The sequence below is a fragment of the Macaca thibetana genome, chromosome 9, assembly GCF_024542745.1.
Source record: "Macaca thibetana thibetana isolate TM-01 chromosome 9, ASM2454274v1, whole genome shotgun sequence".
Lineage (NCBI taxonomy): Eukaryota > Metazoa > Chordata > Mammalia > Primates > Cercopithecidae > Macaca > Macaca thibetana.
Window position 1 is genome coordinate 98,821,423 of NC_065586.1, and position 17,333 is coordinate 98,838,755.

Here is a 17,333-nt window from a genome sequence, read left to right on the forward strand (position 1 = left end):
TTTCCCTTTATAATCTGCAGCCTTCTGCTATCCCTGCTAAATTCACAGTGATTAATGTTATGGTGGTGGAATTACTGACAAGAAAGAATGTTACAGTGTCCATATTTCTAATACATGGCAGAAAATACTATGAATTAGTGCATCAGAAGGAGTACTTACAAGAATATCAGTATTTTCAAAATAATTCCTCCAGTATGGTCTGATTTTCCTCTGTCCACCAATGTCCCATACATTCAGTTTAAAACCTTGTGATTGTACACTTTTGATGTTGAAACCCTGAAACAGAAGCAAAAACATCAAGTTTTATTAAACTTTGGGATCATAATTCTGACAAAGTTACATTTAATAACTATGTATTTTTTTATTAATTCTAAAGTACTCTGCCATATGTGATACTGGTAATGCTGAAAATGGTTTGTTGTGACAGAGAATAAAGAAACATATTTATACATGCTTATCTCATCCAGGTTGTGGAGTCAGTGTTAATAATGTCAGGCTAACACAATGTTTTTCTACAATGAACATATATACATATATAATTGCTGAGGATAACTCCAAAGGAGAATAGCTCTAATTAATCAACACACATCACATGCCCATGAAGCTTCAGGACAGTAAAATTTAACAGGACATTTCATGTAACTAACAACAACAACAAAAAAGCTGAATCTGAAGACTCAGCAGAAAAGAACACAAGCTAAATTTAAAGAGGCAAAAGCTACAAATCTAGAGGATTAGATTCTTCAAGAGCAGCTCAAAATAAATTTCCTATAGGGATTAATCAGGAAAAAGAGCAGAACTGAGGATGCTATGGGGGAGGCTGGGTTTATAACTCGAATATATCAGCCCAGTAGGGAGGTGGAGCCCTCAGTTACAGACACTGATGGAAACAAACAAGCGGTCACTTAAAATTGTGCTTTCAGGCCAGGCGCGGTGGCTCATGCCTGTAATCCCAGCACTCTGGGAGGCCAAGGCGGGTGGATCAGGAGGTCAGGAGTTCAAGACCAGCCTCACCAATATGGTGAAACCCCGTCTCTACTAAAATACAAAAATTAGCCAGGCATGTGCCTGGAGTCCCAGCTACTCAGGAGGCTGAGGCAGGAGAATCAGTTGAACCCAGGAGGCAGAGGTTGCAGTGAGCTGAGATCATGCCACTGCACTCTGGCCTGGGTGACAGAACGAGACTCCATCTCAAAAAAAAAAAGTGCTTTCATAGGCAACTCTGATGAACTTGAACTTGAAAAGGAAGTCTTCATTTTTTTTTTTGAGACAAAGTCTTGCTCTGTTGCCCAGGCTGGAGTGCAGTGGCGTGGCCTTGGCTCACTGCAACCTCCGCCTCCCAAGTTCAAGTGATTCTCCTGCCTCAGCCTCCTGAGTAGCTGGAATTACAGGCGCCTGCCACCATGTCCGGCTAATTTAATGTATTTTTAGTAGAGACAGGATTTCACCATATTGGTCAGGCTGGTCTCAAACTCCTGACCTCGTGATCCGCCCACCTTGGCCTTCCAAAGCACTGGGATTACAGGCATGTGCCACTGCGCCTGGCTGGAAGTCTTTTTTTTTTTTTTTTCAGACTTTTGCTCTTGTTGCCCAGGCTGGAGTGCAATGGTGTGATCTCAGCTCACTGCAACCTCTGCCTCCCGGATTCAAGCGATTATCCTGCCTCAGCCTCCCGAGTAGCTGGGATTACAGGCATGCACCACCATGCCTGGCTAACTTTGTATTTTTAGTAGAGACAGGGTTTCTCCATGTTGGTCAGGCTGGTCTTGAACTCCCGACCTCAGGTGATCTGCCTGCCTCAGCCTCCCAAAGTGCTGGGATTACAGGTGTGAGCCACTGCACCTGGCTGGAAGCCTTCATTTTTAAGACAGTTACTTGAGGTGAAACTTTGAGGAAGGTGAGCAAATCAGGGACAGGCAGAATTGCCAGCTGGGGGTCAGTGTGGAAGGAAACAAATTAACAAGCCCTTTGGGGTTCCCAGAGAATGTATGTCATGAACAAGAATTTTTTTTTAAAGTCTTCTTGCAAAAATTACATAGGGAAACCAGGATTTGAAAAACCCAATCAGGGCCGGGCTCGGTGGCTCACACCTGTAATCTCAGCACTTTGGGAGGCCAAGGCGGGCGGATCACGAGGTCAGGAGATCAAGAACATCCTGGCTAACTTGGTGAAACCCCATCTCTACTAAAAATACAAAAAATTAGCCGGGCGTGGTGGTGGGCACGCCTGTGGTCCCAGCTACTCGGGAGGCCGAGGCAGGAGAATGGTGTGAACCTGGGAGGCAGAGCTTGCAGTGAGTCCACTGCAAGATTGTGTCACTGTACTCCAGCCTAGGCGACAGAGCGAGACTCTGTCTCAAAAAAAAAAAAAAAAAAAAAAAAAAAGAAAAACCCAATCAACAGCTTGCTACCACAGAAGAGACATTTCAGCCATAGATACGTTTGGGGATGCCTCCACAAACATTTGTTTCATGTGGTAGCCTGTCAACACTGCTGCCTGGCACAGAAGGAGAAGGCACAGTGCAATAGGACAGGAACACTGCCACCCAATTTCCACTGAGGATACACAGTCGCTGGAGGATAACTGGGGATCCTGCTGACTCTCGCTTCTCTAATACGCCAATGACTGAATACATTAGAATTTCAAGAATTCTAAAGGGAAATAGTGTAAGCTTATTGAAAAAAGTTTCATTGTGACTCACTGGCAAAACTACTTTAGTATATTTTAAAATTTCATACTCAACAATGATATTAAATGTCAAACTCAGTAATACTGAATCCTTTCTGGAATAAAGCAGAAAATAAATAACAGTAAATCTTGGAATACAATAACAGTAAATATTGGAATTTGACCATATGTATCAATAGGCTTAAATGTCTATAAGTAATGAGACCCAACAAATCTAGGAAGTTATTCTGAGAAAACAATAATAATGAATGGGCACAAACATTTAGAGATGTATATTACATAAGCATTTACATACATAATAACAGAAAGATGTTCATGATCTATTATTAAGTAAACAAGAAGGGACAGGTTCAGTGGCTCACACCGATAATCCCAATTTTGGGAGGTTGAGGTGGGAGGACTGCTTGAGCCCAGGAGTTCAAGGTCTGCCTGGGCAATGTAGTGAGACCCCATCTCTACAAAAAAAAAAAAAAAAAAATTAGCTGGGTGTGGTGGCACATGCCTGCAGTCCTAACTACTCAGGATCCTGAGGTGGGAGGATTGCTTGATACCAAGAATTGAGGCTGCAGTGAGCTATGGATGGCGCCACTGTACTCCAGCCTGGCCGACAGAGTGAAACCCCATCTCTAAAAAAAATCTATATCTAGATATAGATGATACAAACTAGTATATCCTCTATGAGCCATTTTTATTTTTTATTTTAAATATACCCATCATATATATGCATAGAAAAAAACTTGATACATTCCTAAATGTGAACAGTGGTATGTCTGACTGGGCATTATATATAGGTGACTTCTAGTTTCTCAATTTTATTTATTTATACTTCCTAAATTTACTACAATAAGCACTTATTACTTTTTCAAATATAAAACAAAAAACATAATAAAAGTTTGTTTTTAAATAATATGAAATGTTGATGCAATATAATATCAGAGTCACCTATAACACATCCAACAAAGCCTGAAGTTTAGAATGAGAACTTTGGGTTCCTAACTTCGAGTTTATTTCTGTGTTTGCAGCGTGGAAGTCTTCATGTTAGTTCTTGAGAGATACAGTTTATTGCTAATACTAAAAAAAAAAACCAAAAACCAAAAAAACAAAAGAAAACCCACAAGCGAGGCACACAAAACCTAGTGCTTCTTTTTCCAGCAGAAATCTTGACACACTAATATGTGTTTTCAGCCCTTCTAGGCTAGACTACTGTAATTTGCTCCTCCTCAGGCTATACATTAAATTTGTTCAGAAGCTGTAAAATTGTTCATTTGGTAGCAGTTGAAATGACTTTTCCACAAAGAATTGTGAATCAGTAAGACTCATAGGCCATGAAGTATGCATGCACGCCAGCACAGCCATTCAAACCTGACACCAGGGTCTTATCACAGTACAGTGATGGAAAATAACTCTGGTTTTGCTAAAACCTCTAACCTTTAATGCTCAAACACTTTAAAGTGACTAAGACCAACAAGTTCTCCCTGTTGGCTTAGCCAAAGGTCAGGCATTCTCAGGATTTCCTACAGGGAATGAGTTCTAAGAAACCCACTACAGTTTTTCCAATCAGGACTTATCTTCTTCTTTTTTTTTTTTGAGACAGAGTCGCACTCTGTCGCCAGGCTGGAGTGCAATGGCACAATCTCGGCTCACTGCAATCTCTGCCTCCCGAGTTCAAGCCATTCTCCTGCCTTAGTCTCCTGACTACAGGCGCCCGCCACCACACCCAGCTAATTTTTGTATTTTTAGTAGAGACGGGGTTTCACTATGTTGGCCAGGATGGTCTCCATGTCCTGACCTCATGATCTGCCCGCCTTGGCCTCCCAAAGTCCAAAGTTCTGGGATTACAGGTGTGAGCCACGGCACCCAGGACTCGTCTTTTTTTTTTTTTTTGTGAGACGAGGTCTCGCTCTGTCGCCCAGGCTGGAGTGCAGTGGTGCGATCTTGGCTCACTGCAACCTCGGCCTCCCAGGTTCAAGTGATTCTCCTGCCTCAGCCTCCCAAGTAGCTGGCACTACAGGCGCCCACCACCATGCCTGGCTAATTGTTTTGTATTTTTAGTAGAGACATGGTTTCACCGTGTTAGCCAGGATGGTCTTGATCTCCTGACCTCGTGATCTGCCCGCCTTGGCCTCCCAAAGTGCTGGGATTACAGGCGTGAGCCACCACGCCCGGCCCAGGACTCATCTTTAAACCTCCACGCTGTGAGCACCACCATTTCCTTATCCTTTATGCTTTGCTTGCTTGCCCTTTTCAGGAAAAAGGAAGGTTGATGAGACTGGATTTAAAAAGGCAGGTAATTGGCCGGGCAAGGTAGCTCATGCCTGTAATCCTAGCACTTTGGGAGGCCGAGGCGGGCGGATTGCCTGAGCTCAGGAGTTTGATACCAGCCTGGGCAACAATGGCGAAACCAGGTATCTACTAAAATACAAAAAATTAGCCGGGCGTGGTGGTGTGCACCTGTATTCCCAGCTACTCAGGAGAATCGCCTGAACCCAGGAGGCAGAGGTTGCAGTGAGCTGAGCTCGCGCCACTGCACTCCAGCCTGGGAAACAGAGCGAGACTCTGTCTCCCCCAAAAAAAAGAGAAAAAAAAAAAAGCAGGTAATTTTTTTTTTGTTTTAAAAATTGATACATATTTGTATTTATTAAGTCTGAAAAGTACACGGTAAAATTTTTTCTTTTTTTTTGAGACGGAGTCTCGCTATTCGCCCAGGCTGGAGTGTAGTGGCATGATCTCGGCTCACTGCAAGCTCCACTTCCCGGGTTCACACCATTCTCCTGCCTCAGCCTCCCGAGTAGCGGGGACTACAGGTGCCCGCCACCAGGCCCGGCTAATTTTTTGTATTTTTAGTAGAGACGAGGTTTCACCGTGTTAGCCAGGATGGTCTCGATCTCCTGACCTTGTGACCCACCCGCCTCAGCCTCCCAAAGTGCTGGGATTACAGGCGTGAGCCACCGCGCCTGGCCAGTACACAGTAAAATATTAACCATGGTCTTTCTCAGAGTTTTCTCTTTTATACTTTTTCTGTGTTTTCTACATGCACTACGTTCATAATCAGAGAAGATAAAGCTATTTTTAAAAAAGAATAGGCCGGGTACGGTGGCTCACACCTGTAATCCCAGCACTTTGGGAGGCTGAGGTGGGTGGATCATTGAGGTTAGGAGTTTGAGACCACCCTGGCCAACATGGTGAAACCCTGTCTCTACAAAAAAAACACAAAAATTAGCAGGGCATGGCGGCGTGCACCTGTAGTCCCAGCTATTAGGGAGGCCGAGGCCCAAGAATTGCTTGGACCTGGGAGGCAGAGGTTGCAGTGAGCCAAGATTGCGCTACCACACTCCGGCCTGTGTGACAGAGCGAGACTCTGTCTCAAAAAATAAATAAATAATTTAAAGAAATAAAATAAAAATAAAAAGAATATAGGTACTCACTTAGATCTGCTGGATTTGTCTATATACGCACAAATACACACACGTGTATATATGTACACATATATTTTAAATTGTAAGATAACATGTACAATATGCAGCTGCTGAGGACATGTGTGGGTGGGGAAGGAGGGGCACATATGGAAGAGGGGTGCATGTGCTGAAAGGTGATGTGTGGAGGCTGAAGCCCAGCAGGGTGCAGATGCTGCAGTGCGGTAGCCTGATGAAGTGGGCACTGTGAAGTGTGTCCGTGTACATATTTTAACATTATAACATAAAATGTACCATTTTAACCATTTTAAAGTGTACAGTTCCATGGCATTAAATACATTCACACTGTGGGTCATTATCCACAGAACTCTTTTCATCTTGCAAAACTGACTCACTGTACCCGTTAAACAATAACTCCCCATTCCCCCTCCCCAGCTCCAGTAACCACCATTCTGCATCTGTCTCTATGAATCTGACTACTCTAAATACCACATGAGAATGGAATCTCTTACATATTTTTGAAATCTGGTTATCTTCAGATTGCATAGACTTTTCTCAGAGACAAAATTTGGAAGTGGACAAAACAGTATTTCCCATTTTGTCTTTCACATTGCTATTATCGTCTTTCTGTGTCACACGGCATCTGGAGCCAAGGTAGTGCTCACCTGTGTAGGTGTGATGTGGCTGATATCTTCAGATGCTAGCTGCTTCAGAAGAGTGGTCTTGCCAGCATTATCCAAGCCCAGGAGAAGTATTCTCAGCTCCTGGTCTGGTGCACTTTTCAACTTGCGCAAAATTGAGAGCAAGCCCTTGAACAACCACAAAGGAGACAGATTACTCTGGAAGCACTGACTTTGATATTACTGTATATCAGAATAACTTCTCCTTGAAAAAAGTTCTTGGTTATAGTGAGCTTATGTTATTATTTTTCACTCTAATACCACTTATTCCATTTGCTTCCTCTTTCCAAGTTTCGGTAGAAGTGCTATAGTAAATTCAGCAACTTAATAAGTAGCATGGCTTATTTCTGCTCCTCCTATCAATCTAGCTTAGCAGTCACCCCAAATCTCCTTGGAGGGTGAACTCTACCCCATCTGTGTTCCCAAAGCCCTTTATATACACTTAGAACAGAACACATATCATATCAAACTAGGTAACTGATGTTTGTATTTTTCTCCTTTACTAAAGTTTCTTGTGGTAAGAGCTACACTTGTCCCACAATGGCTGGCATTTATTAAACAGACACTAGATAACACTTATGGAATTAAATAGAATGACACACCCAAGTTAACACAAGATTTTAAGGTGTTATACAAAAATATATAAAAAGGCTATATAAAATTACAGTTGGGCTCTCTGTTAACGATTTTATCTCTTTCATCATTTCGTATTGCATGCCTGTATCAAAACATCTCGTGCACCCTACAAATAGGTAACACCATGGACCCACAAAAATTAAATGGAAAAAATTTTTAAAAAAGATTTTATCACCAGGCGCGGTGGCTAACGTCTGCAATCCCAGCACTTTGGGAGGCTGAGGTGGGCGGATCACAAGGTCAGGAGATCGAGACCATCTTGGCTAACATGGTGAAACCCCGTCTCTACTAAAAATATAAAAAATTAGTCAGGCGTGGTGGCAAGTGCCTTGTAGTCCCAGCTACTTGAAAGGCTGAGGCAGGAGAATCGCTTGAACCTGGGAGGCAGAGGTTGCAGTGAGTTGAGATAGCGCCACTGCACTCCAGCCTGGGCGACAGAGCAAGACTCCGTCTCGGGGGGAAAAAAAAAAAAAAAAAAAAGATTTTATCTATTTTCTTTTTTTTTTTTTTTTTTTTTTTTTTGAGACGGAGTCTTGCTCTGTCACCCAGGCTGGAGTGCAGTGGCCGGATCTCAGCTCACTGCAAGCTCCGCCTCCCGGGTTTAGGCCATTCTCCTGCCTCAGCCTCCCGAGTAGCTGGGACTACAGGCGCCCGCCACCTCGCCCGGCGATTTTTTTGTATTTTTTAGTAGAGACGGGGTTTCACCGTGTTAGCCGGGATCGTCTCTCGATCTCCTGACCTCGTGATCCGCCCGTCTCGGCCTCCCAAAGGGCTGGGATTACAGGCTTGAGCCACCGCGCCCGGCCGGATTTTATCTATTTCAGCTAAAATGTTAGCTGAAATAGATAAATGCTCTACTTCATTAAAAATGTTCTACTATCATCTTTCACAAGACCCTACAGGATAGATGCATGGTATAGATTACCTGTGTTTTTTAAGATTAAAAATTTAGTACAACAGAGAAGTTAGGAAATCATAAAAGGCATCCATGAAACCAAAACAACAAAACAAAACCAAAATTAACTAAGGATTTTTTTTACTGTTAATCTAATATTTCTGTTTCTTGTTTTCATTTATTATTATTATTTTTAGACAGAGTCTCCCTCTGTCTCCCAGGCTGGAGCGCAGTGGCGCTATCTCGACTCCCTGCAAGCTCCGCCTCCCAGGTTCACGCCATTTTCCTGCCTCAGCTTCCCGTCTCATGTGTCTCTTTTAAAGAAATAACTAAAAATACTGTTTTTTTTTTTTCCAGGCAGAGACTTTCTACACACTAATTACATTTTAAATTAAAGAATTAAGAGAAAAACAAGTCCAGGCACAGTGGTTCACACCTGTAATACCAGTGCCTCTGTCTTTTTTTTTTTTGGAGACAGAGTCTCCCTGTCTCCAGGCCGGAGTGCAGTGGCGCGATCTCCGCTCACTGCAAGCTCCGCCTCCTGTGTTCACGCCATTCTCCTGCCTCAGCCTCCCAAGTAGCTGGGACCACAGGGGCCCACCATCACGCCCGGCTACTTTTTTGTATTTTTAGTACAGACGGGGTTTCACCGTGTTAGCCAGGATGGTCTTGATCTCCTGACCTCGTGATTCGCCCGCCCTGGCCTCCCAAAGTGTTGGGATTACAGGTGTGAGCCACCGCGCCCGGCCATGCCTGGCTAATTTTTTTTTTTTTTTTTTTTTTGAGGAGTCTTGCTCTGTCGCCCAGGCTGGAGTGCAGTGGCCCGGTTTCGGCTCACTGCAACCTCCGCCTCCCGGGTTCACACCATTCTCCTGCCTCAGCCTCCCGAGTAGCTGGGACTAAAGGCGCCCGCCACCACGGCCGGCTAATTTTTTGTGTTTTTGGTAGAGATGGGGTTTCACCATGTTAGCCAGGATAGTCTCGATCTCCTGACCTTGTGATCCGCCTGCCTCGGCCTCCCAAAGTGCTAGGATTATAGGCCTGAGACACTGCACCCGGCCTGGATAATTTTTATATTTTTAGTAGAGATGGGGTTTCGCCATGTTAGCCAGGCTGGTCTCGAACTCCTGGCCTCCAGTGATACGCCCACCTTGGCCTCCCAAAGTGCAATAGGCATGAGCCACCTCTCCTGGCCATTATTCATTATTTTTTTATGGATAGAAATATAAAGCATGTTGCTGGGCGTGGTGGCTCACGCATGTAATCCCAGCACTTTGGAAGGCCAAAGCAGGAGGGCTACTTGAGCCCAGGAGTTCAAGACCAGCCCTGGCAACATAGTGAGACCCTGTCCCTACAAAAAATAAAAAACAAATAAGCTAGGCATGGTAGCGCATGCCTGTGGTCCCAGCTACTCAGGAAGCTGAGGTGAGAGAATTGCTTGAGCCTGGGAGGTCAAGGTTGCAGTGAGCTGTATTTTGCACTCCAGTCTGGGTAACAGAGTGAGACTCTGTCTCAAAAAAAAAAAAAAAAAAAAGAAAAAGAAATAAACTATGTTGATTTTTAGTTAAGAACATAAGAACATCTTTACAGGAAAGTTATTTGTTCTGTGCTATAGCTGATAATTTTGTTCTAACAACACATGGCTAGAACAAGAGTCAAAGAATCCCAGAGTGTAAAGGGCATATAATTTAATCTCCCAGCCCAAGAAGAAATTCCTTCAAACTGAGTCTTAGAATTATGTAAAACGGTTATATTTGTTACACACATTGTACCAGGCAATAATTCAAACCAGTTTGTTCACTAAGATCAAACAATACTTCTGAGAAATAATTCTCAACAATTGCATCTTTGGACAATCATATGCAAATACGCATAATTATTAAGAATTCCTTTCTGCCTCAGAGACTCTTTGTTTACCACTTTAGTACTGTATTTGTACTGACTTGCTAAGGACCACATTAACCTCTCTATGCCTCAATTTTTTCCAGCAGTAAAATGGAAGGTTCAGTCTAAGCTAGACAAATTCTGTGCCAAAAGATTTGGGGGAGAGAGATTGAATAGATTTGAAACAAACAAAAGTCTGGCTTTTTAAAAGGCCAGACTTTTTTTCCTTTTTCTTTTTTTTGGGGGGACAGGGTCTTCCTCTGTCACCTAGGCTGGAGTGTAGCGGCATGAACACGGCTCACTGCAGCTTTGACTTCCTGGGCTCAAGCGATCCTCCCACCTCAGTCTCTCCAGTAGCTGGGACTACTGGCTCACACCACCCGGCCCCGCTAAGTTTGTATTTTTTGTAGAGATGGGGTTTTGCCATGTTGCCCAGGCTGGTCTCAAACTCCTAAACTCAAGCGATCCACCCAAAGGCAAGACTTTTTTGCTGTTTTTATCTCATCTGGTCTTGAATATTTTGACAGCATTCCTTCTTAAAACTACATTTATAAGAAGTCTCCCTGGTTTTTATTAGCTATATTGCAGTCACTCATTTATAATATCACCTTTCGGAAAAGTAAAAATTAAAATTCTGAGATCCTTAGGGGACTGGTGACATAAAAAGGTTAAGAAGAGGAAAACTCATTTTACTATTCATCCTGAGTTCCTGATTGTAAGTGAAAAGAAGAGGTCTCATTACCTCTTAAAATAAATTCTAAAACATCTGGAATTTATCAAATTAGTACATTAAATGACATATAGGCAAAGTTCTTCTCATGCATTTTCTGCTTAGTGCAGAAATTATGAAGGAAGATCTGTTTCCTATTTTTTAAAAAAAATTTTTTTTTGGCTGTGTGTGGTGGCTCACACCTGTAATCCCAGCACTTTGGGAGGCCGAGGCGGGTGGATCACCTGAGGTCAGGAGTTCGAGACCAGCCTGGCCAACATGGTGAAATCCTATATCTACTAAAAATACAAAATTAGCCAGATGTGGTGACACATGCCTGTAATCCCAGCTACTTGGGAAGCTGAAGCAGGAGAACTGCTTAAACCTGGGAGGTAGAGGTTGCAGTGAGCCAAAATTGTGTCTCTGCACTCCAGCCTGGGCAACAAAAGCAAAACTCCATCTCAAAACAAAAACAAAAAACAAAACCATATATACATATATATGTATGTTGGTTTTGTTTGTTTGTTTTTTTGAGAAAAGGTCTCACTCCTGATGCCTAGGCTGGAGTACAGTGGCGAAATCATGATTCACTACAGCTTCAACCTCCCAGGCTCAGGTGATCCTCCCACCTCAGCCTTCGGAGTAGCTGGGACTATAGATGTGTGCAACCACACCCAGCTAATTTTTTGTATTTTTAGTAGAGATAGAGTTTCACTATGTTGCCCAAGCTAGTCTCAAACTCCTGGCTTTAGGCAATCTGCCCATGACGGCCTCCCAAAGTGCTGGAATTACAAGAGTGAGCCACTGCGCCCGGCCTATAAAATATTTTCAAAGTTTAAAATTAATGTTTTAGGTTTTTCCTCATGTGTCTCTTTTAAAGAAATCACTAAAAATGCTGGGTTTTTTTGTTTTGTTTTGTTTTGTTTTGTTTTTTTTCCAGGCAGAGGCTTTCTACACACTAATTACATTTGAAATTAAAGAAGAGAAAAACAAGGCCAGGCACAGTGGTTCACATCCATAATACTAGTGCTTTGGGAGGCCGAGGCAGGAGGATAGCTCAAGGCCAGGAATTCAAGATCAGCCTGGGCAACAAACACTAGACACATATCCCTACAAAAAAAAAAAAAAAATTATCCAGGTGTGGTGGTATGCACCTGTGGTTCCAGCTACTCAGGAGGCTGAGACAGAAGGATGGCTTGAGCCTAAGTTTGAGGCTCCAGTGAACTATGGTCGGGCCACTGCAGTATGGGCTGGGTGACAGTGCAAGACCCTGTCTCAAAAAAAAAAAAAAAAAGAGAGAAACATAATGTTTATTCACCTTAAAAGGAGAGAAGCAAAGCACAGATAAGAAAGAAAAAGAAATCATTCTAACTATAAGGGTGAGCACAGTGGCTCACGCCTGTAATCCTAGCATTTTTGGAGGTCGAGGCAGGCGGATCATTTGAGGCCAGGAGTTTGAGACCAACCTGGCCAACATGGTGAAACCCCACCTCTACTAAAAATACAAAAAATTGGCTGGGCATGGTGGCGGGCACCTATATTCCCAGCTACTTGGGAGGCTGAGGCAGGAGAACAGCTTGAACCTGAGAGGTGGAGGTTGCAGTGAGCTGAGATCACGCCAGTGTACTCCAGCCTGGGCCACAGAGCTAGACTGTCTCAAAAAAAAAAAAAAAAAAAAAAAAAATTCTAACTATAGATAAACTTTATTAACCTAATGGTGTAAAATACAGTGCTTCTACATTTCTAATGAGTAACTTTCCTTATTAGGAAATAATAACTTCAGATGCTTCACCTTTAAGTGAAATTACAGAGAAATGGAAAGTTCAGCTAATGTTTTCTTCCAGCAAAACAATAAATGGCATTTCAAGCATGGTATAGGGAAGACAAGTACAAATATAATACAGCATCATATTAATCCAACTACTGAGGACAGGGGATCACAGGATTATCAGGGTTTGCTAAATAGGGAAGAGGATATTTATAGAGATCAGGGTTCTGCCTGAAAGGTACAAAGTAAGCTGATTTAAGAGGCTGGATGAAAGAGACCAGAATAAGTTTATTCTGTGCATCTATATTTATATGCCCATATTTTATTTTAACTGTCAAATGAAGGGAGACAGCGATTAGAAGTTAAATTTATTATGGGGCTGAGTTTTGCAGTATAAATACAATGAAATTAATTTTTAAAGTGCATTTTTTGGCCAAAATATCCATTCATGCAATTATCATTAAACACCCATAATGTGCCCCAAGTACAACAGTGAGCAAAACAGGCATGATGTCTATGTAGGATTTATATTCCTGTGACATTAAATAAAGCGATTTAAGAAACATGAACTTCAGTTAAAAGTATATTGTGTGTTACCAGCATGTGTGTATACAAGTTATCTGCACCCTGGTGGGCAGAAGTGGTTTGACTCAACCACAAAACATTTAAACAAACTTTTCTACAGTCAAATCATGAATAGATGTGCTATGGACTACAGACGTTTTATCTGCCTTGAAATCAGCTTAAACTATTGGCAGAGGCATGGTGCACTGACCTAAAACAATACAAACTAGGTCATTCAAAGAAACCAGAGTGGTGGAGGGGGAAGGAATGTGTTGGTATATGGAAAATATATGTGGTTGTGAGGAGCAGCTAAAATGTAAATTCTGAAATTACGAAGCCAACCGTCAAGTACATACAGTCCCCATAACTAACTTAAATATAACTGACTTCTGTTTGTTTTTACGTCTTTCAACTAAACTCCTATCAGCTTAAAGCTCAAAATTGAGAACTTCATCCAAACTGTGTCTTCTTTCTCATCACCCTCTCCTAAATAAATACAAACAATGTTTCCTGAGGAAAAAAGTCTGGGCATCTCCTCAGGAAGAGTGGGTTCCCACTTCACCAGAGTGCTAATGAAACGATTATGGGCTTTTACACAGACTTGTATTCAGCTTCTGTGTGTGTGTGTGTGTGTGTATATACACACACATATATATACCTATATATATCTGTGTATCTATATGTGTATATGTGTGTGTGTATATATATATATAAAACACTGAACACAGTTTCAACTAGAAAATAGGAACAGGCTGGGTGCGGTGGCTCACGCCTATAATCCCAGCACTTTGGGAGGCCAAGGCAGGCAGATAATGAGGTCAGGAGATCAAGACCATCCTGGCTAACACGGTGAAACCCTGTCTCTACTAAAAAAAAAAAGAAAAACAAAAAGAAAATTAGCCAGGCGTGGTGGGGGCGCTTGTAGTCCCAGCTGCTGTGGATGCTGAGGCAGGAGAATGGCGTGAACCTGGGAGGTGGAGCTTGCAGTAAGCCAAGATCGCACTACTGTACTCCAGCCTGAGGGACAGAGTAAGACTCCGTCTCAAAGAAAAAAAAAGAAAATAGGAACAATACTTATTGTTATATCTTGTATCTCTTATATCTCAAGAGATGATGCTATGAGGATGAAATAAGGTCATGTATGTAAAGCATGACACATAGCAGCCACTCAAAACACTACCCCCGTGTTTTTTGTTTTTTAAATAATTTTTCACTGGCCATTTTCTAACTAGAAAACATAAATAACTGTTGGGAACAATCTTCAAATGTTGAACATGCTTGAGAACGACCACAAGCTCCATATATGTAGAAAGTGCTCCATAAATACTGAACGAAGGAGTCATATGTTAAATAACAGTGGATAGTTATATGCTAAAATTACTGTCATTTTAGTAATTCATCAAGAACCTGGCATTGTAAAGCAGGCATAAAATAGCTGACTAAATGCTCAAAGAAACCCATATTTGGGTTTTTGCCACAGTTACCCAAATTTGAAAAAAAATATGTATTTGTCACAGCTGACGTTTGAAATAAAAACCAAAAAAACCTTGGGGTTCACTTTTCAGTTGTACAGTTAACCCTGGGGGCTCATGGGATACCAGATGAGACACACTTAAGTCACACCACTGACTAAATTGTGTTTCACTTCAAGTTTTAAGAATAGCTCACACTTTTGGAGATAGAAAAAAAATGTATTTGGGAAACCAGATAAAGAATCCAGAATAATTTGTCCTGATTTCTTATTGTTCATCTTAGGAAAAAGGAAAAAAGAAAAACAAAATCTGTTTTCATCATTGATCACAACAGTTATATACAACAGTGTTGTATATACACTGTCAATTTGTTGTATAAAGTGCCAATTTGCACCTGGAAACATGGGCAGTGGTTAATTTACTGTGGTCTCTAATTATAAATTAAACAATCATGGAATTACACAGTCCACTTAATTGATAAACAAACTGGGAAAAGTTAGCCAACTCTCATGCACTTCTCATCTATAATGACGAATCTTAACTCTGTTGGTTTGGCATGCCCTTTTCATTTCAATTCTAACTATTTTCTGGGTAAATATTTATGTTTGTACTCATTTGTTGAGAAAAACTTAGCCTTTAAACGGACAACTCACGTATAAATGATTAAGAAAAAGAAATAGGCCGGGCGCGGTGGCTCACGCCTGTAATCCCAGCACTTTGGGAGGCCGAGGCGGGCGGATCACAAGGTCAGGAGATCGAGACCACGGTGAAACCCCGTCTCTACTAAAAATACAAAAAATTAGCCGGGCGCGGTTGTGGGCGCCTGTAGTCCCAGCTACTCGGGAGGCTGAGGCAGGAGAATGGCGTGAACCCGGGAGGCGGAGCTTGCAGTGAGCCGAGATCGCGCCACTGCACTCCAGCCTGGGCGACAGAGCGAGACTCCGTCTCAAAAAAAAAAAAAAAAAAAAAAAAAAAAAAAAAAAAAAAAAAAGAAAAAGAAATAGTTGTAAAAATCTGTTTAGCCTGAGGTTAAGAAAAAAAAACTGCAAGTGTAGCAAGTGTGAAATGTGATTGGCAACTTCAAATAACCCTACTTCTTTAACAATCTGACAATGTAAAATCAATTGAGATTTTTTTTTCCTATCTAAAGCTACTCACTGGATAATCTGACCAAACATACATCTATTTCTTTTTCTTCCTGGGCATCTAGCTTTTTTTTATTTTATTTTTTTACTTCTTAAATTGACAGAAATGGCTCAACATTTCTAAAAGTGAAGAAAGGAACTAGGAAGAGAGATGGAGCAGTAACTATAAGTTTGATGACAGGCTCTTTGCAGCCAACTAACCTGCTTTAAGTGGTTCAAAATCAATTTTTCTTTGATAGCTCTAAAATTACTCAATTCCATTTTAACTCCCTCCAACTAACTGTACAGACATCAACAAGAAACAGAGTGTCAACGGTCATATCTGTCACAATCATAATTTAGAATTTGGGAAAGCTTTAATTAGGGCTGACAGAGAAAAGGCTTGCCCCAGATTGAAGCTCGATCTCCATTTTTAACATCTCGTTCTTTTCAGTTTGGAGACCCCAAGCTAGGATTAAGATCTTTTGGTCCTGGTGTGGTCACATGCAAGAGGAGATTGCAAAAGGTTTCGAAGGAAATTCCAGAGACCGGGCAGCTAATATGCTTCCATCAACATGGATTAAGTATTGAATGAAAAATCGGTCATCACCAACAACCAGGTCTTGCACAACTCTCAGCAAATAACTAAATAATTCGGGACTGAGGAAGCGCACCCGCCACGCAGACACCAAGACGGCGTAAAATCCACCAGGCATCCCTTCCAAGCGGCTCCCCTTTGTGTCCTGGGACTTACTCCCCTACCCCCCGGGGCCCAGACAGCGCGAGAAGGAGGGCTAGGCTACCATCTCCCCTGCTACCGCCAGGGCGACCTCAGAGCCAGCGGGGCCGGCCTTCTCTCCGCTTCTGGCCGGGCTCCAGACGAACCCCACTTTACTGCAGCGCCGGGAGACCGATTGCCCGGGAAGTCTAAGCCTGCGAGCAAAGGCTGCTCTCTGCAGCTCCTGGGATCCGCCCTCACCCCTGTCCCCAGAGTAACGATGGAGCCTGAGCTCCGCACCCTGCCAGCCGCGCACTCTGCCAGCCCCTTCCCCAAGCCTCGGACCCGCCGCAAGCCCCGCCTTCCTCTCCAGGCCCAGGCCTCCCTCCAGGGCCCACCGTCGGGGCTCCCCGCCGACCCCCGAAATCAGTGCAGAACCCAGATAGCAGGCTGAGCGACGTCCCATTCCCTCCTTGGCTTTAAGCGCAGTGCTCCGCCCTGGGCCTGGGGACGGGAGGGGGGTAACTGGCCGGCTCCAAGGGGGCCCAGGTCCCCATACTCACCATCCTCCCGCCGAGTCCCTCCTCCTCCTCCTCCTCCTCCTGCCTCCCCCGTTACCAAGAGCAACTGCTGCGGCGCCGCCCCCGACGTCCCTCGCACGCACAGCGGAGGAGTGGAGCAGCAGTACGGGGCGGGGTGCAGCGCCGCTTTCCCCAGAGTGCGCAAGCGCGCCAAGGCGCCCGCCCACTGCGAGGGCGGGCTACGGGAGCTGCAGAGGCGGC

At 43.2% G+C, this 17,333-nt stretch overlaps 3 protein-coding genes across 14 annotated transcripts in view; 1 reads left to right on the forward strand and 2 right to left on the reverse strand.

The window, feature by feature from the left end:
• Positions 1–17,333, reverse strand: part of CUEDC2 (CUE domain containing 2) — a 335,540-nt gene that overhangs the window by 287,515 nt on the left and 30,692 nt on the right. The gene's annotated exons all lie outside the window — the stretch shown is intronic.
• BORCS7 (BLOC-1 related complex subunit 7) overlaps positions 1–17,333 on the forward strand; it is a 228,286-nt gene that overhangs the window by 56,454 nt on the left and 154,499 nt on the right. The window lies entirely within an intron of this gene.
• ARL3 (ADP ribosylation factor like GTPase 3) overlaps positions 1–17,333 on the reverse strand; it is a 537,289-nt gene that overhangs the window by 29,476 nt on the left and 490,480 nt on the right. For 4 of the 9 annotated variants that reach the window (XM_050804213.1, XM_050804215.1, XM_050804214.1 and 1 more), the window contains exons 2-4: positions 17,115–17,142; positions 6,767–6,910; positions 160–276 (exon numbers count right to left, since the gene is read on the reverse strand). In XM_050804213.1, the coding sequence (XP_050660170.1) occupies positions 160–276; positions 6,767–6,910; positions 17,115–17,117 (264 nt within the window). In that variant the 5' untranslated portion in view covers positions 17,118–17,142. Of the gene's footprint in view, positions 1–159; positions 277–6,766; positions 6,911–17,114; positions 17,171–17,333 lie in introns of all 9 variants that reach the window. The other 5 variants (XM_050804208.1, XM_050804207.1, XM_050804206.1 and 2 more) reach the window with 2 other exon arrangements.